Source organism: Sturnira hondurensis, unplaced genomic scaffold (genome assembly GCF_014824575.4).
Source record: "Sturnira hondurensis isolate 20B ecotype Veracruz unplaced genomic scaffold, ASM1482457v3 Scaffold0023504, whole genome shotgun sequence".
Lineage (NCBI taxonomy): Eukaryota > Metazoa > Chordata > Mammalia > Chiroptera > Phyllostomidae > Sturnira > Sturnira hondurensis.
The window spans coordinates 429128-453426 of NW_028096135.1; the positions used below are offsets into that span (position 1 = coordinate 429128).

General features: G+C 42.4%; 1 protein-coding gene across 3 annotated transcripts in view; it reads left to right on the top strand.

The window, feature by feature from the left end:
• GAB3 (GRB2 associated binding protein 3) overlaps positions 1–24299 on the top strand; it is a 105245-nt gene that overhangs the window by 36369 nt on the left and 44577 nt on the right. For all 3 annotated transcript variants that reach the window (XM_037037843.1, XM_037037842.1, XM_037037844.1), the window contains exons 2-4: positions 17412–17715; positions 20237–20453; positions 21054–21613. In XM_037037843.1, the coding sequence (XP_036893738.1) occupies positions 17412–17715; positions 20237–20453; positions 21054–21613 (1081 nt within the window). The remainder of the gene's footprint in view (positions 1–17411; positions 17716–20236; positions 20454–21053; positions 21614–24299) is intronic.

Consider the following 24299-nt stretch of genomic DNA (forward strand, 5'->3'; position numbering starts at 1 on the left):
TTCTGAAGCCCAAGAAGTGTTTAAAAAAAAAAAACAACCAAACAACCTTGCTATAACCCAGACAGGTTTGTTTTACTGTGCAAGTAAAATTGAGTACACCAATAAAGTGCTCAAACTTCTAAGTTTTACCCATGATAAACTTCAGCATTGATAGCCTATCTTATTAACTCATAAAAGCTCATCTTAGGTGTGCTTAGCTGCTCACTCTTATGCCCCAGTTTAATCCTCAACATGCTGCAGTGTCTGGACAGAGCATTTACTGTGTTTGAGTTAGAAGTCTGGTAGCAAGCCTTGCCTGATTGCCTTAGGTCCGGCTTAGAGGCGGTGTCCATCTGGTTCACCATCACATCCTCAGGTCCTAGAACAAATACGTGAGGAGTAAATTCTGGTTATTAGGTTTGTTATGAACCCACAGAACTAATTTCTCAAGAGTAGTGTTTTATTCTTAATTTAATTTTTTGATTTAATTTTTATTATATTATTTTCCATAACCTTTTAATCCCCTTATGTCCCCTCCCCCCACCCCCGCAATCACCACACTGTTCTCCATGTCCATGAGTCCCTTCTGTTTTTTGCAAATCCCTCTACCCCCTAACCTCCCTCCCCACTAGCTTTCATCTGTTTTCTATCCATGAGTCTGTCTCTATTTTGTTATTAGTTCAGTTTGGTTGTTAGAGTCCACATATCAGTGAAATCATATGGTATTTGTCTTTCTCTGACTGGCTCATTTCACTTAGCATAGTGTTCTCCAGGTCCATCCATACTGTTGCAAAGGGTAAAATTTTCTTCTTTTTTATGGCTGAGGAGGATTCCAATGTGTAAATGTCCCATGGTTGTTTTATTCACTCATCTACTGATGGACACTTGGGCTGATTCCATATGTTGGAGATTATAAATAACACTGCAATGGACACAGGTGCTTATGTCTTTTGACTTAGTGTTTTGGTTCCTCTGGACATATTCCCAGAAGTGGGATTGCTGGCTCAAAAACAGATACATTTTTAATTTTTTGAGGTATCTCCATACTGCTTTTCACAGAGACTGCACCAGTCTGCATTCCCACCGACAGTGCATTAGGGTTCCCCTCTCTCCACATCCTCGCTGGCACTTGTTGTTTGTTGATTTATTGATGATAGCCATTCTGACAGGTGTGAGGTGGTGTCTCATGATGGTTTTAATTTGTATTTCTCTGATGATTAGTGTTGTTTATGATCTTTTCCTATGTCTATTGGCCATTTGTATGTCCTCTTTGGAGAAGTGTCTATTCAGGTCCTTTGCCCATTTTTTAATTGGATTGTTCTTTGGGTGTTGGGTTTTGTAAGTACTTAATAAATTTTGGGTATTAAACCCTTATCAGATGTATTGGAGAATATGTTCTCCCATTCTGTGCATTGTCTTTTTATTTTGTTGATGATTTCCTTTGCTGTACAGCAACTTTTAAAAAAAAGATTTTATTTATCTGTTTATTTTAGAAAGGGGAAGGGACAGAAAAAGAGAGGAAGAGAAACATCGGTGTGTGGTTGCCTTCCCCTAATGGGGACTTGAACCCATGACCCAGGCATGTGCCCTAGACGGGGAATCTAACCTGTGACCCTTTGGTTTGCAGGCTGGCACTCAATCCACTAAGCCACACCAGCCAGGGCAAGAAATTTTTAGTTTGATGTAGTCCCAATTGTTTATTTTTTCTTTTGTTTTCCTTGCCTGGGGAGATATATCCAATAAAAAATTTCTGTGAGCAATGCCCAAGATTTTGCTGCCCATATTTCTTCTAGGATTTTTAAGGTTTCTGGCCTAACAATTATGTCTTTGATCTATTTTGAATTTATTCTTGGGTGTGGTATAAGAAAGTGGTTTGGTTTCACTTTATGCATGTACCTGTCTAATTTTTCCAACGCCATTTATAAAATGAACTATCTTTAGCCTGTTGTATGTGCATACTCCCTTTGTCAAATATTAATTAATTTTAACAGTGTGGTTAATTTCTGGGCTGTCTATTGTTTTTCCTTTGATTTATGTATCTGTTTATTTGCCAGTACCATGCTGTTTTGATTACTATGGCCTTATAGTATAGTTTCATATTAGGTAATGTGATTCCACCAACTTAGTTCGTTATTTTCAGGGTCACTGTTGCTATGTGGGGCCTTTTCTGGTTCCATATAAATTTTTGGAATATTCTTGTAGTTCTGTGAAATACATCATTGGAATCTTGATAGGAATTGTATTGGACCTAAAGATTGCTTCAGGTAGTATGGACATTTTAATGATGTTAATTCATCCTATCTATGAACATGGTATGTGCTTCCACTTATTTATATCTTCTTTTTCTTTCTTCATTGTCTTATAATTTTCTGAGTACAGGCCTTTGACATCCTTGGTTAGGTTTATTCCTAGGTATTTTATTCTTTTTGAAGCAATTGTGAATGGGATTATTTTTATTTATTTATTTATTTATTTATTTATTTAAAATATTTTATTTATTTATCTTTAGAGGGGAAGGGAAGGAGAGAGGGAGAGAAACATCAATGTATGGTTGCCTTTCGTGGGTCCCCTGCTGGGAGTTGGCCTTCAGGGAACTGGCCTGCAACTCAGGCATGTGCCCTGACTGAGAATCGAACCGCGATTGTCTGAGTCGCAGGCCGGTGCTCAATCCACTGAGCTATACCAGCCAGGGCGGGATTATTTTTTTTTAATTTCCTTTTCTGTTAGTTTGTTAGTGGTATATAAAAATGTAACCTATTTCTGTATATTAGCTTTGTATCTTGCTACTTTACTGAATTCGTTTATCAGATCTAGTAGTTTCTTGGTGAAATCTTTGGGGTTTTCTATGTACAGTATTGTGTCATCGGCAGATGACAGTTTTACTTCTTCCTTTCCAATTTGGATGTCTTTTGTTTCTTTCTCTTGTCTGATTGCTGTGGCCAGGACTTCCAGTTCTATGTTGAATAAGAGAGGTAAAGCAGACATCCCTGTCTTGTGCCTGATCCTGAGGGGAACACTTGTAGTCTTTGCCCACTGAGTAAGATGCTGGCAGTGGGTTTGTCATGTATGGCCTTTATTATGTTTAGGTATGTTCCCTGTACTCCCACTCTGTTGAGAGTTTCAGTTATAAATCGGTGCTGGATTTTATCAAATGATTTTTCTGCATCTAGTGATATGATCATGTGGTTTTTATCCTTCGCCTTTTTTGTATGTGGTGAATCACATGTATTGATTTGTGACTGTTGTACCCTCCTTGCATTCCCAGAATAAATCCCACTTGGTCATGGTATATGATCTTTTTGATGTATTGCTCTATGGGTTTGTTAATATTTTGTTGAGGATTTAGCATCTATGTTCTTCAAGGATATTGGCCTATAATTTTCTTTCTTTGTAGTATCTTTATCTGGTTTTGGTTTAGGATAATGCTGGCCTCATAAAATTAGTTTTGGATTTTTCTCCTTGAATTTTGTGAAATAGTTTGTGAAAGAAAGGTGTTAGTTCTTCTTGGAATGTTTGGTAAAATTCACCTGTGAAGCCATCTGTTCTAGGGCTTTTGTTTTGGGGGGTTTATTGATTACTGCTTTAGTTTCACTAGGTCTAATCTGTCTATTCAGATTCTCTGATTCTTCCTGATTTAGTTCTGGAAGATTGCATGTTTCTAGGAATTTATCCATTTCATCCAGGTTACCCAGCTTGTTGGCATATAGTTGTTCATAATATTTTCTTACGTTCTTTTGTATTTCTTTGATGTCAGTTGTTATTTCTCCTCTTTCACTTCTGATTTGCTTATTTGTGTCCTTTCTCTTCTGCTTGATGAGTCTGGTTAAAGATTTGTCAGTCTTGTTTATCTTTTGAAGAAGCGGCTCTTGGATTCATTGGTCTTTTGTGTCATTTTTTTAGACTCTTGTTTATTTCTGCTCTAATCTTTATTATTTCCTTCCTTCTACTCACTTTGGCCTTTGTTTGTGTTTCGTTTTCAAGTTCCTTTAAGAGTGACGCTAGATCATTTCTTTGAGCTTTGTCTTGTTTTTGAGATAGGCTTGTAATTCTATGAGTGCCCCTCTTAAGATTGCTTTCCCAGTGTCCCACAGATTATGGATTGTTGTGTCCTCGCTTTTATTTGTTTCAAGGAATCTTTTGATTTCTTCCTTGATATTGTTGTTGACCCATTCATTTTTAATGACATGTTATTTAACTTCCATGTCTTTGCGTGGTTTTCATTGTTCTTCACGTGGTTGATAATCTGATTTCATAGCACTGTGGACAGAGAAGATGCTTGCTATGATTTCAGTCTTCTTAAAGTTATTGATACTTGTTTTGTGTTCTAGCATGTTGTCTATCCTAGAAAACATTGCATGTGCACTTGAGAAGTATGTATATTCTGCTGCTTTGGGATGAAATGCACTGAAGATATCGATTAGATCCATTTGATGGTATGTTCTGTAAGGCTGCTGCAGTCTCCTTGTTGATTTTCTGCCTGGGAGATCGATGCATTGACATCAGCAGTGTGTTAAAATCCCCAACTATGGCTGTATTTCTTTGAATCTCTCCCTGTACGTCCATCAAGATTTGTTTTACATATTTAAAGTGCTCCTGTGTTGGGTGGGTAAAAGTTTACTAAGGTTATATCCTCTTGTTGGATTGTTCCCTTTATTATTATGTAGTGTCCTTAGTCTCTTACTGTAGCCTTGGTTTTAAAGTCTGTTTGTAGGATAAAAGGACTGCTACTCCAGCTTTTTTTCCCTTTTCCATTTGCATGAAATGTGTTTTTTCCAACCCTTTACTTTTAGTTTGTTTGTATCTTTCAATCTGAGATGCATCTCTTGGAGGTCACATACATATGGGTCTTATTTTCTTTTTTTTTTCAAAGATTTTATTTATTTATCTTTAGAGGGGAAGGGAAGGAGTGAAGGAGAAGAATATCAGTGTATGGTTGCCTCTCACGAGTTCCCTGCTGGGAACTGGTCTGCAACCCAGGCATGTGCCCTGACTGGGAATCGAACCGCAATCGTGTGGTTCACAGGCCCGCGCTCAATCCACTGAGCTACACCAGCCAGGGCTGGGTCTTATTTTCTTACCCACTCAGCCACCCTCTGTCTTTTGGTTGGAGCATTTAAGCCATTTACATTGAAGGTGATTATTGATAGATACGTATGTAGCAACATTTTATTGTTAGATTGTTTTCCTGTTTTTTTTTCCATTCTTCTTCTCCTTCTCATTCTCTTCCTCCCCCTCCTTCTTCTCCTTGTAAGCCCTTTAACATTAGTTGCAATATTGGTGTGGTGTTAATAAACTTCTTTAGCTTTTTCTTCTGGGAAGCTCCTTATTCTTCATCTATTTTAAATGATAGCCTTGCTGGGTAAAGTAGCCTTGGTTGTAGGTCCTTGATTTTCATCACCTTGAACATATCATTCCACTCCCTTCTGGCCTGAAATGTTTCTCATGAATAATCAGATGACAATCTAATTGGTGCTCCCTAGTAGATAACTCCCTATTTTACTCTTGTGGCTTTTAGGATTCCCTCCTTGTCTTGAAGCCTTGCCATTTTAATTATGATGTGTCTTGGTGTGGGTCTCTTTGAGTCCAACTTGTTTGGGACTCTCTGAGCTTCCTGGACTTGTGTGTTTTTTTTTCCTTTCACCAGATTAGGTAAGTTTTCTGTCATTATCTCCTCAAATGGGTACTGAATCCCTTGCTCACTCTCATCTCCTGGTATTGCCGTGGTGCAGATGTTGTTATACTTAATGTTTTCCAAAATGTTTCTTAAATTCTCTTCATTTCTTTTTTCCTTTTGCTGCTCTGTCTGGGTGGTTTTTTTCCCCTACCTTGTTTTCCAAAACACTGATGAATCCTCTACTTCATCTAACCCACTGTTTATTCCTTCCAGTGTATTATTTATTTCAGATATTGCATTCTTTAGTTCTGACTGGTCCTTTTCATGCTTTCTCTATCTTTTTTCATGCTGTTGAGTATCCTTATAATCATTACTCTAAACTCTATCTGGTAAATTGCCTGCCTCCATTTCATGTGGTTCTTCTGGAGAAGTCTCTTGTTCTTGGAGGCCTGTTTTTTTATCTTCCCATTTTGGCTGGTTTTGTTTTTCTGTCTTATATGTTAAATTAATTAGCCACTATTATAATTGGCTGTGGGTCTAATGAATCTGTAACTAGAAGTGAGGCTTAAGCAACACAAAGTGGGGCAGAGTAATTCTTGAAGGTGGGGCTATTGCTTCCCTTCAGGCTAATGCCATTCGAAGAAAGATAGCTTCTGCAGTATGGGGGATGACTCAGCACAAGGATTCTGGTGGCTGTTCCTTTAGTTTTCTCCCCAGAGTCACCAAGCTCAGACTATCCTCAAGTGTCTCTAGTTCACTCTGCCTTCCCTTTGCTGCCACACAGAGTAAGTGGTTGCAAATGAAATTTGTCCATTGGCCCTTTAAGAGGCTCTGAGTCTACAGCCATCTCTCCCTGGCAGACAGAAACCCTGGTGCTTTTCACAGCTCAATGTTATCTGGGTTCATTTCCGTCTCGTGCTGCAGGCTGGGGAGTCCAGCTTAGGGTTTAGACCCCACACTTCTCAGGGGGAACCTCCTGGCCACTGAAATATCCGTCCAGAACTTCAGCTGCCACCTGTCAGAGCCCAGCCAGCCCTCTTGTGTCTCCTCCACACTTCTTACCAGTCACGTTGTGATGAAGTGTTTTCTTCTGCCTGTCTGTGTTTATAAGGTTTCTCTCTAGCTGGTGTTCAGTTGGTTATGCTGGATGATTTCTCTACAGTTTAATTGTAATTTCAGATTGGTCTCAGGAGAGGGTTACTGTAGCTTCCACTTAGTCCCCTGCCATCTTGGATCCCTCAAGAGTAGTGTTTTCAACCTGGGCCTTCGATAGCATGAAATAATGTGTAAAATTCAATCAACAGGTATTTACTGAGCAACTATTTTGTCCCAGGCACCACTAGGTACAGGGAATAAAGTAGTGATCAAGACAGACAAGGCCTTGCCTTGGCTAGGTAACCCGGTTGGAATGTCATTCTGTACACCAAAAGACTGTAGATTCACTTCCAGTTAGGGCGCATGCCTTGGTTGCAGGTTCAATTCCTGATCGGGATGCATATGATGGGAAAGCAATCAATGTTTGTTTCTCACATTGATGTTTCTCTCTCTCTCCCCCCATCTTCTTCTCTTTCTAACATAAACAAATATATCCATGGGTGAGGGTTTAAAAAAACAGATCTGCTCAATCATTTCAAGATTTTTTTAAGCTTTCTTAGGGTATGTCTAGAGTAGCCTGTACTCTTAAGGGCAGGTTGGTCTACTGCTAACTCTAAGGTTTGGCCTTTCCTGAGTCTCTGCTGAATGTCTCAGGTTTCTTTGTGGTTAGCTCATCAGTTAACATATCTCCCAACACTGTGTGAGCTCCAGCAGTTATTTATTTGTGAGTGTTCAGTAGTTGGTTTTGGATTCACCTCAAGGGCTTGCACCCTACAGAAGTGCATGTTACTACTGTTCAGCCAGTCTCACAAGGGACAGGGGAGATTCCTATGTAGATTTCTGGAGCTCTTTCTTTTTTTATTAAGATTTTATTTATTTATTTTTAAAATATTTAATTTACTTTTTAGAGAGAAGGGAAGGGAAGGAGAGAGGGAGAGAAACAGCAGTGTGTGATTAATTGCCTCTCGCACGCCACCTACTGGGGACCTGGCCTGCAACCCAGGCATGTGCCCTGACTGGGAATCAAACCTGCGCCCCTTTGGCTCACAGTTTGGCACTCAATCCACTGAGCCACAGCAGCCAGGGCTTGAGCTCTTTCTTTGTATAGATCCTTCCTCTCTGGTGTTCTGCTCTACAAATTTTAGCCACCTCAGCTATCCAGAATTCTGATCTCTGTCTTCTGAATTCTGCAAGATTTCTTCTTTTTTTAAAAAAAATATTTTATTTATTTATCTTTAGAGGGAAAGGGAAGGAGAGAGGAAGAGAAACATCAGTGTATGGTTGCTTCTTGTGCATCCCCTGCTGGGAACTGGCCCCTGCTGGGAACTGCCCTGCTGCAACCCAGGCATGTGCCCTGACTGGGAATCGAACCGCGATTGTCTGGTTCACAGGCCCGCACTCAATCCATTGAGCTACACCAGCCAGGGCTGAATTCTGCAAGATTTCTATTCTCTGTTTGGGATCCTCTCCCTGCACTTGTAATCTTGAAATATGACTATAGGCTGAAAGCCAGGTGGTCATAGGGCTCCCCTCTTTTCTTCTCTTCTCATACTGGCTACATACAGCCCTGCGTTTACCACTGTCCAGTGTCTGAAAACAAGTGTTTCATATATTTGGTCTAGTGTTGTACTTGGTTTTATGGGTAGGGGACAAGTTTAGTGCCAGATATACCAAAGTGGCAAAAAGTAGTTATTCTCCAGGTGATTCAGATGCACACCAAAGGTTGGAGAATGTATTGGTTTGCTGAAGCTACTGTAACAAAATATCACAAACTGGTTGGCTTAAACAATACAAATTGTTCTCCAGGTCTGGAGGCTGGGATTCCAAGATTGGTTCCTTCTGAGGACTATGGCGGGGAATCTGTTCTAGGCCTCTCTCCTTGGTTTGTTGATGGCCATCTTCTCCCTCTGTCTCTTTACAATGTCTTCCTTTGCTGCATAGCTGTGTCCAAAATTTTCCTTTTTTTAAGGCCACCAGTCATATTGGATTAGGGCCTATTCTAGTGATCTCATTTTAACTTGGTAAAGACCCTATCTCAAAACACAGGGACACTCTGATGTACTGGAGATTAGGATTTCAGTGTATGAATTTAGGGGTGGGACACAATTCAACCTGTAACAGGGAAGTTCAGATTCAAGACTCAGTCCCTCTTCCCTACATATTAAAGTGATTGCACTTCTCCAAATGCACACATCACCCATCTCAGTCCTGCAGGCACTTGCACCTTTGTTTAACCGGGTGGGTCACTCTCAATCAACAAGAAACTAGGAGATAATTTGTAAATGTGTATTCTGCAAATTGGATTGGCTTAAGAGAAGACCAACATATAGCTTTTACTCTCAGAAGGATGAAATTCAATTATTCCTCTAACAGTTCCATAAAAGCAAATAGGCCTGTGATCTAGACACACTTTCTTGGGAGGAGTTTATATTTTAGAAATGAGCAAAAACACTTTTTCGTAAAATTACAGGATGTTGCAGGTTTTTGTTGTTAAGAGATGATACTGGTGGGGTGGTAATGACTCAGCTTGGTGGCTGTGGCAGGGAAAGGGTGATGGGAAACAGATCTTTTGATGGTTAGAACTGGAAAAGCCCTCAGAGTCCATCAGGGCACAGTGTGGGGGATGTGGGCTCCAGAAGAGGAGAAGCAGTTTTCTCAGGGCAAGCAGGTGCCTTGTGCAGGGTTGAGAGGGCAACAATCCCACTGTCATTTTATAAGTTACTTTAAATTGCTAGTGTTTTGCTATCTATTTTCTCACTGGTTCACTAGCAGGACAAGGTTTATTAACTTCATTTACAGATGGCAGGACTGAGGTTCACAGCAGTTGAGTTCATTGCGCAAGGGCACTGGGAAAGTCTAAAGGAGAATCAGAATTCAGATGCAGGTCACCTGACTTTCAATTCAGCCCCCACTTTTTCTGAACTCTTTCTCTGAGTCATATTTGTGGATACTTGTTTGCAAAATGATTCTGCTTTCTTGATCTTCATGGCCCAGGATATGCTCATCTGCTTAAACAGTCTTTCCTGAACTGTTTACTTCACCCTTTTTCCTTGAGGCTTTCCAAGCTGCTCCCCACCTGCCCTGCAGAGGGGGCCTGAGGGAAGAATGTGGAGTCTAGTGTGGGCTTGGAAACCAGGCATCTTGCACTTATACAGTGGAAACATCTCCCCAGTCAGAAGCGACTGCGGAGGGTCCTCTGTGAGCTTACCAGCTCCCTGATGAACTAGCACTCTTCTTCCTTCATGCACCGCGCCTGGCACGTAATAGGCACTCAGTAACTGTTTATTGAATGAATCCATGAGTATGCCCTGTCCAGAAGAAATGTTTGAAAATGCTTTTTATCATAAAAGAAAACACAAATATAGCAAACCACATTTTAAAAAATCTATGGCACACTAAATTACTATAGGTGAGCCCCCTAATAACCACCAACTAGTTGAAAAATAACTTTGTCGCCCACTGCCAAAGCCCCTCCATATGCCTCATCTCAGTCACAATATCCTCCTTCTCCCCATAACTAACTACTGTTCCTGATATGTATAGAAATCATCTTCTTTGAATTTTTTATGTTTTAAAAAATATTTTATTTATTTCTAGAGAGAGGGGGAGGGAGGGAGAAAGAGAGGGAGAGAAACATCAATGTGTGCTTGACTCTTGTGTGCCCCCCACTGGGGACCTGGCCTGCAACCCAGGCATGTGCCCTGACTGGGAATCAAACAGGCAACCCTTTGGTTCACAGGCCTGCGCTCAATCCACTGAGCTACACCAGCCAGGGCCACTTTTTATGTTTTTATCCCTCAAATGAGTATCACCTAGGCACTATAATTTAGTCTAGTGCATTGAAAAAAATCTGATACATCCTTTAAGTGCCCTTAAACCCATAGATTCTCCATACTCCTGTCCTTTCTTTTTCTTATTTATCTGCTGAAAAACTCAGGCCTTTGATCTGAAGAATTTCCTACAATCTGGCTTTTGCCTTGTCAACATAAGAAACATTGAAACCCATAAGAATTTTTATGAGTTTGTTTGAGCCAAACTGATGACAATGGACCGGAAGCAAAATCTCAACAGATTGAGAAAATGCTCTGGGAAATGGAAGTTTTACCACTTATTTTATAAAATCAGAGCAGAACACACAAGGCGGTTATACAAATCCATTGGTGATAGATTAGGGAGGTGGGAGAAAGCAAAGCCGAGGAACCTCCAGAATTGGGTGAAAAGTAAAATGAGCAGCCCTGGCCAGGTGGCTCAGTTGGTTGGAGCATCATCCTGTACACCAAAAACTTAGAAGCTTGATTCTTGGTTGCAGGCATATGGGAAGAAACTGATTGATGTTTGATGAACGATTGTCTCCCACAGTGATGTCTCTGTCTGTCTATCTGTCTCTCTGTCTCTCTCTGGGCAGATAATAGTCAGTAATTATCACGATAACAATAACAAGAAGATTTGTGGTCTTCCTTCTGGTGTTGGTTGTGCTTTGGGGTGTCCAGAAAAAAGGAAACTACTTTGTTATTCTAAAGGCATGTTATCAGGTAGGTTATGCTACATGCAAAAAGACTACAGAAAAAAAGACTACTTTCTTTTACAGGTTGGATTAAGGTAAAGATTGACCTGTGTTAGGGAAAAATACCGCCCTGGGATATTACTACCTGTCACAAACAGCTTTTAGTACGAAAGTTTTAATTTCAGACCATCTTATGTGGTTACTTTTTGTCTGTGAGTTTTCAAGGCCCACCACGCAAAGTCTCCCCTGAGTTTGTCATGTTTAGTGTGTGGCCTCTTTTTCATCCGCTGCCTCATGCTCAGCTACTGAAGGTGCCTGCTTGTTTCTCTTCCTGAGTTGGCCACTGTTGATGCTTAATACTTATACCTACTCACTCACTGGGGATGGCAAAATGGTGATAGCCTACTTCTATCATTTGTTTTCCTTTATTAGTCCAAATACATTTATAAAAAGGTATTTCACTTCATGTGTTCACTGGGATGGCTTATCTAGGAAAGGGAGGGTGATGCTCAATTCTTGACCCTTACTTACCAGTTTGTGAGAAAATGAAGTGGTCCCTTATATCCTCTAAGGATGACCAATTATTTTTTTCTTTTAAGATTTTATTTATTTATCTTTAGAGGAGAAGGGAAGGAGAGAGGGAGAGAAATATCAATGTATGGTTGCCTCTCGTGCGCCCCCTGCCGGAAACTGCATCCCCTGCTGGGAACTGGCCAGCAACCCAGGCATGCACCCTGACTGGGAATCGAACCGCGATCCTCTGGTTCACAGGCCTGTGCTCAATCTACTAAGCTACACCAGCCAGGGCTATTTTATTCTTTTTTAATATCATGAGAACTCATGGATTTAAACATATTTGATGGATTTCAAGCCACTGGAATTATTCTACTTATTAAAGCTGATGTCACTCCACTTTTGTCCATGGGAATTTCAGGTGAACTCCTGTGTCCTTTTGATGTGACCCTTCACATTTGATAACTTCCTAGTGGTACTGTTTCATTGGAAAGAGCTTTACTTTGGTGCCGAGTGACTGCTTTCACGGGTCTTTGTCACATGTATCCCACTTTCAGACGTCTATAAGCCTGATGGAACAAAACTGTACACAGCCTCTGGTTCTACCTACCTAACAAAGAGTTCTAAGGATGTGTAATTTCTGCTTTTGCATCATTACAACTGTTAGGTAGAGATTTACAAACCCGAGGAAGAACATGCTGATGAGTTTGCCAGATTTAGCATGAACATGGTGCTACAGCCTATTGAAGTTACTGGGTGACTGTTCATTTTCCTTTCTGCTCTCATGCTTGCCGTCCAGCTCTGTTGAACTACCTGCACACATGCTGCTTATTTAGCCCTTCGTCAGTCTGAGCTTAGCCATCATTTCCTTTTGGAAGCTTCCCTACACCTACCGATCTCTCGTGTGTTACCATAGCATTTGGCTTTCTCTTCTCATAGCACTTATCTCACTGACTACAATTTGTCTGTTTAACCATCTGCCCACTTCCTTTGCTACCCGCAAGACTGAGTGGCAGGGGCCTGTGGCTTGTTCACCTCCATTTCCTCAGTTTCTGCATGCTGTCCAGCATATTAGAAGCATATTAACAGATAATTGTTGAACAAATTAGTGAAAACCAGACTTGTCCATGTCATTCTCCTCTTTGCACACCCACTGATCCTGGGTGACACCTCTACTAGTGCTCTCATTACCCTGAATTGAATCCATCCATTTCATATTTCTAATTCCCTCCTCTTCACGTGTCCCTGCCAAAGTGACTTTTGGAAAGTTTGAGGTATCCCAGGCCCCTATTAAAGCTTTCCTTAGCAGGCATACATGACATTCTTTCATCCTCAAGGCCCCTTCCTTGGGCCTGTGTTGTCACAGGGAACACCGGGACTGGTCCTTACTTTCCTGTTTGCCTCAGTCACTGCCAGAAGCCCAGGTTTTCCACTTCCCTCGCCCCAGAACCCACAGTGACACTGGAGCTCCTTTCCTCATGTTTGTTGTCTCCACTCTGTTGAATACCATGTTTTTGCAGCAGGAATTTACTGACTCATTAATTTTTCTCTCCCTCCTGGATTTACTACATGAGCATACAAACATGATGTTATTTCTTCCATCTTTTTTTGTAAATCCTCACCCAAGGATATGTTTTTTAAAAAATTGATTTTATTTTATTTATTTTTTAAAAATATATTTTATTGATTATACCATTACAGTTGTTCTATTCCCCCCTTCATTCCCCTCCACCCGCACACTCCCTCCCCCACTATTCTCCCCCCCTTAGTTTATAACCACGTGTCTCAATTTCTTTAGATTCTAAATTTCCCCCACTATTCTCGCCCTCCCCCCTNTGTAGGTGACTGTCCCCTTATCCCTTGCTGCTTCTAGGATTCTCTCCTTCATTTTGGTCTTGGCTAATGTAATGATGATGTGCCTTGGTGTGTTCCTTCTTGGGTGCAACTTCTTTGGGACTCTCTGAGCTTCCTGGATTTCCTGGAAGTCTGTTTCCTTTGCCAGACTGGGGAAGTTCTCCTGTATTATTTGTTCAAATACGTTTTCCACTCATGGCTGTTTCTTTCCCCCTTCTGGTACCCCTATAATTCAGATGTTGGAATGTTTAAAGATGTCCTGGAGGTTCCTAAGCCTCTCCTCATTTTTTTGAATTCTCATTTCTTCATTCCTTTCTGGTCGGATGTTTAGTTCTTCCTTCTAGTCCATTCCATTGATTTGAGTTCCAGTTTCCTTTCCATAGCTATTGGTTTCCTAGACATCTCCCGTCATTTCAATTAGTTTAGCCTTCATATGTTCCTCTAATTTGTGACTATAATCAACCAGTTCTGTGAGCATCCTGATAAATAGTGTCTTAAATTGGGCTTCTGAGAGGCTGGCAATCTGTTGGTCACTTAGAGTTATTGGCTCTGGGACTTTGAGTTCCGCTTGCGCCATGTTTTGGGCTGTTCGTGCCTGTTAAGTAGCAGGATCGGAGCCCTAGGTGTTCACCAGAGCAGGGCAACTCAGTCGCTGGGTTGTGACGTTGTATGTGGGGGCGGGGTCAAAGAGGGACAATGGCTTCCCTCTGCCTCCTGCTGCCTCGACCCCCACCGGCACCACAGCCACCACCGTCACCAGGCCCATGCGTTTCGTTCCACTGCACGCGAGTGTGCCACCGCCATCAGCCCTCCAGCACTGGGTTCACCCCCTGGGGCCTGCGTGTTCCGTCTCACTGTGCGTGAATGTGCGACCTTGGTCAGTCTGCCCCACACCCCGACTAGTTCTGGGCTGCCTGCGCTCCTAGGTCTGTCCTGTCCGACCCAGCTCCGCTGCTGGCCCCACCTCTCTTACCGTCCTCGTTGAACGGTTCGTAGCTGTTGGACTTCCGTATAATTCCGTTTTCTGGTCTTTGGGTGTGTCCTAGTTCTCCAAAACTTTTGTTGTATTCAAACTTGGTTGTGGGAGAAGGCACAGTGTTTCCACCTATGCCTCCATCTTGGCGGAAGTCCTCTAAAAAATTGATTTTATTTTTTTAAAGATTTTATTTATTTATCTTAGAGGGGAAGGAAAGGAGAGAGAGAGAGAGAGAAAGAAATATCAATGTATGGTTGCCTCTCGTGTGTCCCCTGCCAGGAACTGGGAACTGGCCTGCAACCCAGGCATGTGCCCTGACTGGGAATCGAACCGCGATCATGTGGTTCACAGGCCTGCGCTCAATCCACTGAGCTACACCAGCCAGGGCAAAAAATTGATTTTAGAAAGAGAGGCAGAAAGAGGTTCGAAGGGAGAGAAGGAGGGAGGGGGGGAGAGAGAGAGAGGAGAGAGAGAAACATTGATCAGTTGTCTCCACATGCACCCCAACCAAGAATCAAACCCACAACATTTTGATGTATGGGGTGACTCTCCAACCAAAGAAGTCACCTGGCTGGGCTACTTCTCTCATCTTAGATATAAGAACTAAATCACACTGCTTTGTCCCTCTTCTAAGTGGCCAAACATCACCTTAGAGCTGTACACTGGCAGTAAAGGCAGAACCAAGCCAGGGCTCACCTGCCAGGCACTGTTCCTCCCTTTCTGTCCCAGCCCACCATGGAGCAACTGCCCACCTTCTGATGGCTGGCCACTGCTACAGATTCTAAAGGGCTTTTTATTCTGAGGTACAGTTGCAGGTCCTTTGTGCCAATTGGCCTTCCCCTCTTCAGTGCTTTATCAGATTCTGTCTCAGATCTTATGTTCCGTGGGCAGGGAGGGAGCTGAGAACACTCCAAACGGTGGCCTTTCCGTTCGTTCCCCCTGGCCTCTTGGTCAAAGCTGGTGGGCTTATAAATGTGTCAGGCAAAAATGAAGTTAGAAGATATAGGAGACTTCCTGTACCAGTGGTCACCATGCCTCCTGGCAGAATCCAGCACTTCCTGCTGTCACACATGCCACTGCACGGGAGAGCAAACCACACAGCTATAAATCTCTCCACTTGCTTTTGCCAACTGCAACATTGAGTCTCTCCAATGGAAGAAAGCCCTGCTATAAGCCCATATCAGCCTCTTACTTTTGTGCTCAATTCTCTCCAGCATAAAGCAAGCACATGATATCCAGGCAGGCTGGCCAGGTGGCATGCACTGAGCAAAGGGCACCTAAACATAAAAGATAGAGAACTTGAGGAGAGTCCTCACTTTCTTTCTCCCTGCCTCCAGGAGACAGAAGAGACGTTTACAGATACTGAGGACTCCTTAGAATAGCATGGCTATGGTCACTTGCAAATACTTCTTTCCCCGGGTCTCATACCCAAAAAGGTAGCTATCTGTTTATCTGTTGGGATTTGCACATCTTCTTGGTACTGCCAGCAGCAAACATTTTATGTCAAGGGTGAGTCAGAAGCTGAGGAGGCTTGTCCTTCTCAGTAGCTCTAGTCTGCCATTGTCTCAGAGCTGGTTTCTTTCCAGCATCCTTCTCTTCTTTGTTGAGCGTAGATTAAGCTTTGCCTGATCATCTTACCTCAAGACTTGACTCTTTCTAAGATCTTTATTGCACTAACAAAGTTCCTTTCAATTGTTACAGTGTTTTCTCAACAGGGAACTGATAGTTTTAAGCCAGACAATTCCTGCCACCCTACCCCCCCACCTTAATGATAAACAAAATATAACTGTCTTTAGATGGCCTGTAGGTCATCTTGATCCCTGATTGAGAAACACTGTGACTGGGGGGAGGGTGAGGAAATGCATGTGTCTTCCATGTTTAAAAAATTATCCCTTGCCCTGACTGATATAGCTCAGTGGATTGAGCACAGGCCTGTGAACCAAAGAGTCACCAGTTCGATTCCCAGTCAGGGCACATGCCTGGGTTGCAGGCCAGGTTCCCAGTAGGGGGTGCACGAGAGGCAACCACACATTGGTGATTCTCTCCCTCTCTTTCTCCCTCCCTTCCCCTCTCTCTAAAAGATAAATGAATAAAATCTTTTAAAAATAATCCCTTGACCCCAGAGATCTCCCCTTCACAGTGACTCATCTCTAAAGAATTGGCTACACACCCCTCTTTACTTTTTTCCTTCACATTCCTTACTGATCCTTTCATCCTCACTGGAATTCAAATCCATTCCTATAGCACCTTAGCTGTGTGACCTTGAGCGCATTAGCTAATTTCTCATTTTTTTCATACATGAAATGGACATGCAATAATTGTGTCTCCTATACCATAGTTCTGGCGATTAAATGGGTTATCTCCTCTCCACTGTGTATGATTTTTCTTTTCTTGTTGAGCAATTCTCTAGAAGTTAAATAACAATGTTAGATGATACTGACAATGGTGGGCACTCATGATTTGCATCTGATTTTAATGTATGATACTGGCTTTGGAACTGAGATAGACAGTGATAAAAAAGCATTCTTCTTCATTACTAAGGTTTTTTTTTTTTTTTTTTTTTTGAAGACCCGGGTATAAATAAGTTTGTATCATTCTATATACCTGTGCTGCACTGATTGTATAATTCTGGTCCTTCAACCTGTGGGCATAAACCCTATTACTACACTCGCCGATAATGACATATCCTATACTCATTGAAGAAAGCAGACTTGAAGATGGCACACTTTAATCCCAAACAGGGTGGACTTTGAGTTTCATTGTTCAAATAGCTGATTTACTTCTTTTTGCTGTCCTTGCTGTGAAATAGGTTTTTAGCAGAGTCTCTAAAGCAAGAGCAATTGGTAGTAACTCCTTATTGAATTATTTCTCCACAGGCCTGGCGCAAGCGCTGGTTTGTCCTCCGGCGGGGCCGCATGAGTGGCAACCCTGACGTCTTGGAGTACTACAGGAACAAACACTCGAGCAAGCCCATTCGTGTGATAGACCTCAGCGAGTGTACAGTGTGGAAGCATTCGGGCCCTGGCTTCGTTCGGAAGGAATTTCAGAATAATTTTGTGTTCATTGTTAAGACTACTTCTCGTACATTCTATCTGGTGGCCAAGACCGAGGAAGAAATGCAGGTGTGGGTATACAGCATCACTCAGGTCTGCAACTTTGGCCAGCTGGACGGTGGTGCAGGTGAGAACAGAGTCGTGGTTCCTATGTACTGAAGGGGGCCTGGGACGCAGCACATGAACTGGAGAGCTACTATGGGAAAAACATTCACGGTAGCAAGCCTACCTCTGAGGGTGTTTTAGCAAGGTAATTTGTATCAGAACTATTCCCCCTGCAAATACCATACTAGAAATTTCTGCCCTTTACCAGGTATTAGACTTCAGGTTTACATGTAGCACGCACTGAACATTATAGGCAACATCAAAAAGGCTTTAAAGCTGTTCTGTGCCTTTGCTCTCATAAGTCACAGAGAATGCATTCAGTGAAAGTAAAACATGGGTGAGGACGTCTCATGGTGCTCTGATTTTCCCAGTGCTGCTACTGCTGATTTTCTAGAAATATTAAATATCAGCATCTTTCATTAATTCCTGGAACTCCAGCTTTTCTGTTATCTATTGTATTGCTTAGGACTACGTAGTAGAAAGACAGAACTTGGCTACTTATCATAGAACGTGGCTACTTATCATGAGGCTCCTATCTGTAATTGGTTTTAGGTCTCTGCAAAGGAAATTAGGTCCAAGTTTGCTCTGTTCCATTTCTGGGCAGTGGGAGCAAATGAGTCATGAGGCTCTTTCTCCTTCTCTCTCTCTTATTCTCACTCTCCCTTTCTCATACACACACACTGCTCATTCTATGTAATAAAGCAGGTATATTGCACCCAGGGTTCCAATTCATTTCCCTTCATGGGTTTTGTTGTTGGACAGAGTGCCCTTATCTTCAAACCATGGAATTTTCCATCTGATTTCTTTTTGCCTTGCTCTGATAGACAAAATGTTACTCCTAAATTCCACGGTCAACAGTTGCTTCAGCATTTCTACTGTTTCTGTATGCTTAGCATTGGCCGCTGAAATATCTATATTAAACGCTAGGTGGTGGTGGAGAGTCAAAGTTGTGTCTCTGTAAGCATGGGAGAGTGTTTCCTGAGGGCAAAGCTCTCTCTTTTTTTTAAATGAACCAGGGAAGCTTATTAAATGAAGCTATTCAGTTACATTGTTGAGCTTTGACAGCACTTAAATGAAAGGAAATGAAGTGCTGACGAGTTCTTTACCCTTGCTACAACAGATAAAGTTTATTAGCAAAGTGGCAGTGAAGGCACCCTGGCTGTATTCTCACATGGCAAATGGCCAGAGGTTCCTTGACCAACGTCTCAAGCTTTGCTGCCCACTCTTTGCCACCCCAGTCCCTACCTTCAGCCTAAACTGGATGTATATTCGTGTATCATGCTATATGTTTCCTCTGTTTCTTTCCTCATCCAGGAGTTATCCTAAGACATAGATACATAACATGTTTCCCAATATTCAAAGAGGAACAGGAATGAGTAAGGCAGCAAGCAGGAAATGGAAAGTTCTGGCATGAAGCTGGAGGAAGCCCGAAACCCCCTATGACCTCTTTTATTCCCTGTATTTCCCCTTAGTTTTTAGAAGGATGTGAGGGCAGAGTCCTCTTCACTGGAGAACCACACCCGAAGGGGTTTCTTGTGGCTTTTCACATACGTTTGATTCTCTCTACGGCAGCCACAGGCAGTCAGCATACTGTGCAGACTTTGGCCAGGAGCTCTGCTAAACGCTTTCGCATATTAGTTTGTCTTCCCTAGACTGATTCTGTGGCTTAAGTACTAGTATTTGCATCTCTACTTTACAGAGAAGGAAACCTGGAGTGGAAAGGTAATTTTACCAAGGTCACAACACTTAGATAATAGAGCCTGGACTTGAACCTAGGCATTTTTGGGCCACTTTGACTCAGGAATTCTGGACTCCTGCAAACTGGATTCAGAGGGGAAATAAAAGGGGGCTCTTCATTAGGGGTTTCTGAATGTTATGCTCCTTGAGAAATATGGGCTGTACTAGTCATCACAACACCCCCTTTTTTCCTTCCTTTTCCTTATACGTCATTAACAGTCAATCTTTAACAGTATCCTTTATTTATGTGTTACTTGTCTATCCCTTCTGGTGGACAGTAAGGGCAGAGCCTTTTTTTTGGCTGTATCAGCAGAGTTAGAACAGTTCTGGGCACATAGTAGGTGCAAAGTAGGTGTTCTATATACATAGACATAAATAGATATATATGCATACATGCATATATGCAGAAATGCATGCGTAAGCACATACATATGTATTTGATATGCATAAATATATGTGTATATGTGTATTTGTTGAATGAATAAACAGTGATGCAGGGCTGGGGCTGAGGGCCATAAAGAAGCTGTGTATAGACTGTGTAACTGCAGATTTTTATACCAAGGATGCTTGGGGTTTTTTTCTTTTCTTTTTTTAACTCTTAATTGATTCAACACTTCACTCTTAAGAACATTGGCCTTCTTTCCCAGACGTTGTTTATAGCTTGGGGAAGTGGTCTCCTCCATCGGTACAAACACCAGCTGTAATTTGCATCTTTTATCTGGCTTCTTTAGATGCTGTTTGAGAAATCGTGAGTGAGTGTTATAGCCATTCTTAAATGTTAACGTGGGAAATGATTTCTCCTGCAGATTCCATGGAGAGCCTCTCTCACACGCCCTGCTCTCTCCAGCCGTCCTCTGCCAGCTCTCTTCACACTGCCCATGCTGTCAGCTCCTCCTTGCCAAGAGATGACCCAAGCTCTAGTACTGTAGCCACTGAGGAAACCAGAAGTGAGTCAGAGTTTCCCTTACTTCCTGATTATCTGATTCTGTCCAACTGTGAGACTGGAAGACTGCACCATGCCAGGTATGCTTATGCACCGAACTCCCTCTGAGCCAGGCCTCCTACACACTCTCCTCTGTTTGCCGTGCCCGCACTGCCTCCTCTCCGGGGTCTGCCAGTGAGGTGGGCTCACTATGCCTGACCGAATCAGTTCATTTAGCTGCAGCAGGTTTTCGTGGGTGTATCTGCCCTCACTTCTCTTCCTGCTACTGAAAGGGTGGGGACAGATCACTATCAACCACTATGAAGGATGAAGTATGTGATATACTAAACAAAATGAGTCATGTATTTTAGCATTGTGGCTTTCATTTCTAACCTTGCATTTTCATATGAAAAAAAAAATCTACAAACCATTTTCTTCCCCTACATCAAGGTGTTGTACTACATCATGTACTACATCAAGGTGTTGGTGTGACCGAGGGCTGTAGAGGGAATGTGGCTATATAAGTAAAAGAAAAGGTAATATTTGAGGAATGGGAATGAGGCCAGCATGGGTTTTGTGGCGGGGAGATAGCTTTCTTTAGATTTCTGCCAAGGGGGGATCAGCGGTGTCGCTGTGGTACCTAAGACAGCTGCCAGGGACCTGCTACTCTCAGTGATATTTACATACTTTTCTTCCCTCAGTTTACCCACCAGATGTGACAGCTGGTCAAACTCAGACCGTTCATTGGAACAGACTTCATCTGATGATGTTTTTGTTGATGGCCTGCAGTCACTGCACTATGTTAACTTGGCCGACCCCTTAACCCGTCAGAATGGATCTCAGGAGGCACCTTACTATGCAAGGCCTCGGAATGGATCTCAGGAGGCACCTTACTATGCAAGGCCTCGGAATGGATCTCAGGAGGCACCTTACTATGCAAGGCCTCGGGCTTCCCTGATCTGGAATAGAGATAGCAATGGGCCATACAGGGACCACTTTTCCTCACCATTGCTGGAAACTTCCTTAAATTCCACCATTCAGGTAGATAAAAACCAAGGTTCTTTACCCTATGGGGCAACAAAACTAGACCTTGTGCCCAATGTGCCACCTCCTCGCCCCCCTAAACCAATCCATCTCTCTGAACGGCGCCAAGAGGAGCGGCTCCTGTGGAGTGGGCACAGCAGTATCAAGAAGCCAGAATGCACTGCGGCACCAAGAAGAATCTCTCTCTCTGGCTTAGATAACATGAGACCCTGGAAAGGTAAGTGTTGGATGCTAATATTCAGGTACAGGGAGAAGCCTGGCTCCTCTTAACAATTTGGGTCCCTGTGGCTGCTGAAAGAAGTCAGAGCCCTGGTCCCTTAGTCATGCCCCTGCCCATGTGATGGCCTCCCCACCTGAGACTAAGCTCCAGGTGTTTGTATGGAGTCACTCTAGCACCCACTTGGTACGGAAGGTGATGTCTTTCATGTCAGTTCTGCTTGACTCCATTCTTTGCCTCTCACAAGTGCGCTCTGAACAACAGAACAGCTCCTTTATTTTCAGTGATCCCATCAGCTTCATTCATCCTCCTACCTGATGTGTTTTTTTTTTTAAGATTTTATTTATTTATCTTTAGAGGGGAAGGAAAGGAGAGAGGGAGAGAAATATCAATGTATGGTTGCCTGTTGTATGTCCCCTGCTGGGAACTGGCCTGCAACCCAGACATGTGCCCTGACTGGGAATCAAACTGCGATCCTTTGGTTCACAGGCCTGCTCTCAATCCACTGAGCTACACCAGCCGGGGCCTGATGCGGTTTTTCAAAATTCTAACTGGTGATACACTAGTGATGTTGCTTTTATCACGCTGTCACCATCAACATAATGCTAATCCAGCCTATCAGCTTGGTCCATCGGCATGCCCTCCTGGAACCCTCTTTTGCTTTTTTCTGTAAAGCTCTTCATTTTCATGGGGTTCTCTCTCTCTCTCTCTCTCCCCCTCCTCTCCTTCTCTCTCCCTCTCCCTGCTTCCCTCACTTCCCCCACTCTTCCTCCCTCCCTTCCTCTCCCTTTCTCCCTCTCTTCATCCAAATGCAACCACTCCTACCTACACTGATACCTATAAAGCTACATTTTAATGGAATTACAGAAATTTAAGGAACACAGACTCACTTCAAATTGTATATGGTTTTCATTCTGACTGAGGAACTGAGTTATTGGCAAAGACCTCCCCCAATACCCCTAGTGATGTGACCACTGCACATGTTCCTTCTTTCTGATAACCTCAGTGAATGAGTATATGCTGATTACCCAGAGGGTCAAAGGTTAGTACCTCAAAGTGCTAACATGTGAGCAGTAGACAAAAAAGGGAAAACAAAAAGTAGGTAAGCAACCTTTGGAGAGTGAAATAAATCAAACCAGTAGAATAATAGAATATGAAAATGAGTCTCAAACAAAAAATGGATTCTGTGAAACAGAAGGAACACATCATAGTGATTGTTCTGCCTTCCCTACTGACACTCACCTGGATTCAGTGTTTGTGACTGGTGGCAGAGTGGGGTCAAGGTTCATTATTGGGGAGGATTGCATCATATCTGTAGATCTCCTGTGAGGATTTGACATCCTTGCAATGTTGAGTTCTTCTAATCATGAACAGGCAATAGCCTTCCATTTGTATATCGGCCTTGCTAGAATCTCTGCTGTGTTAGCAATAGACTGAAGGAAGCAAGTATAGAAGCAGGAAAACCAGTAAGAAAATGAGTATAGTAATCCAGGCAAACTATAATGGTAACTGAGACTAGGATAGTAGCCAGTAGCTTTTGAATTTGTTAAAAAGCAAATGGATGCTTGATAAATCTTGAAGACAGAACCTCAGTCATGGGATGTGCAGTAGAGAAAGCATGGAGTCAGTGTTGACTTCATGGCTTTTGGCCAAAGAAACAGATTGGGGACAAGGGACAAGGGGAGCAAGTTGGAAGATGGGGTGGAGGTCAGAAAGCTATGTTTGAATATGTTGAGTTTGAGATGCCTGCCAGATACCCTAATGGAAATGTCAAGTAAGTTGTTAGAAATTTGAGTAGAAATGTGAGTCTGGAGGTCAATGAGAGGCCTGAGCTGGAACTGGGAATCTGGGAGTTGTCAGTGTATAGATAGTAAATTCGAAGGACTAGATGAGGTCACCAAGAAAGTGAATACAGGGAAGAGAAAAGAACCAAGGACTCAGCCTAGAGCCCTATGACATTTGGAAATCATGGGCAAAAGGATTCAATAGCAGAAAAACCTCTGAAGTTATTAGCGAGATAGCAGGAAATCCAACAGAGTGAGATTCTAGCAGAGACTCATTCTCCAGGTGTCTGTTTCATAGGAGTATGGACGTGAGTCCATTCTTGGTGCCTTTCTTTAGTCTGAACCCATCGTTATTCTATCATAAAGTCCTTAAGCTATCTGATGTCGATGCAAGGTTTTCTTTGTATTCATGTTACTTGGTGACAGCACTAGGGATCTGATCATGGAAAGGGAGATTGGGGACTGTGTTCAAACACACAAGTCCCATATTCTTTTTTTTTTTTAAGTCCCATATTCTTTACTAACAACATCCATAATGATTTCTAAATTTAAGTACTTTACGTGTTCCAGGCACTGTACTAAATCCTTTACACGCTTTAACGCATCTAACATCTCCAGCAGTCATGACAAAGAATCTGCTGCTACTGGTCTTACTTTATAGGTTAGGAAATTGAGACACAGAGCGTAAGTAACATGTTCCGAGTCACACAGCTAATTAGTGGTGGAGTAGGGATTTTAAACTAGACAGGGTGACTCCAGAGCAGCTTTTAACCAGTGCTTCAGCAGCCTTCGAGACATAGAAGCATAGATATATATATATCAATACATATACATATATACATATGTATTATACACATTCTTTCTTTAATATATACTCTTTCTTATCGTTTTCCCATTACCTA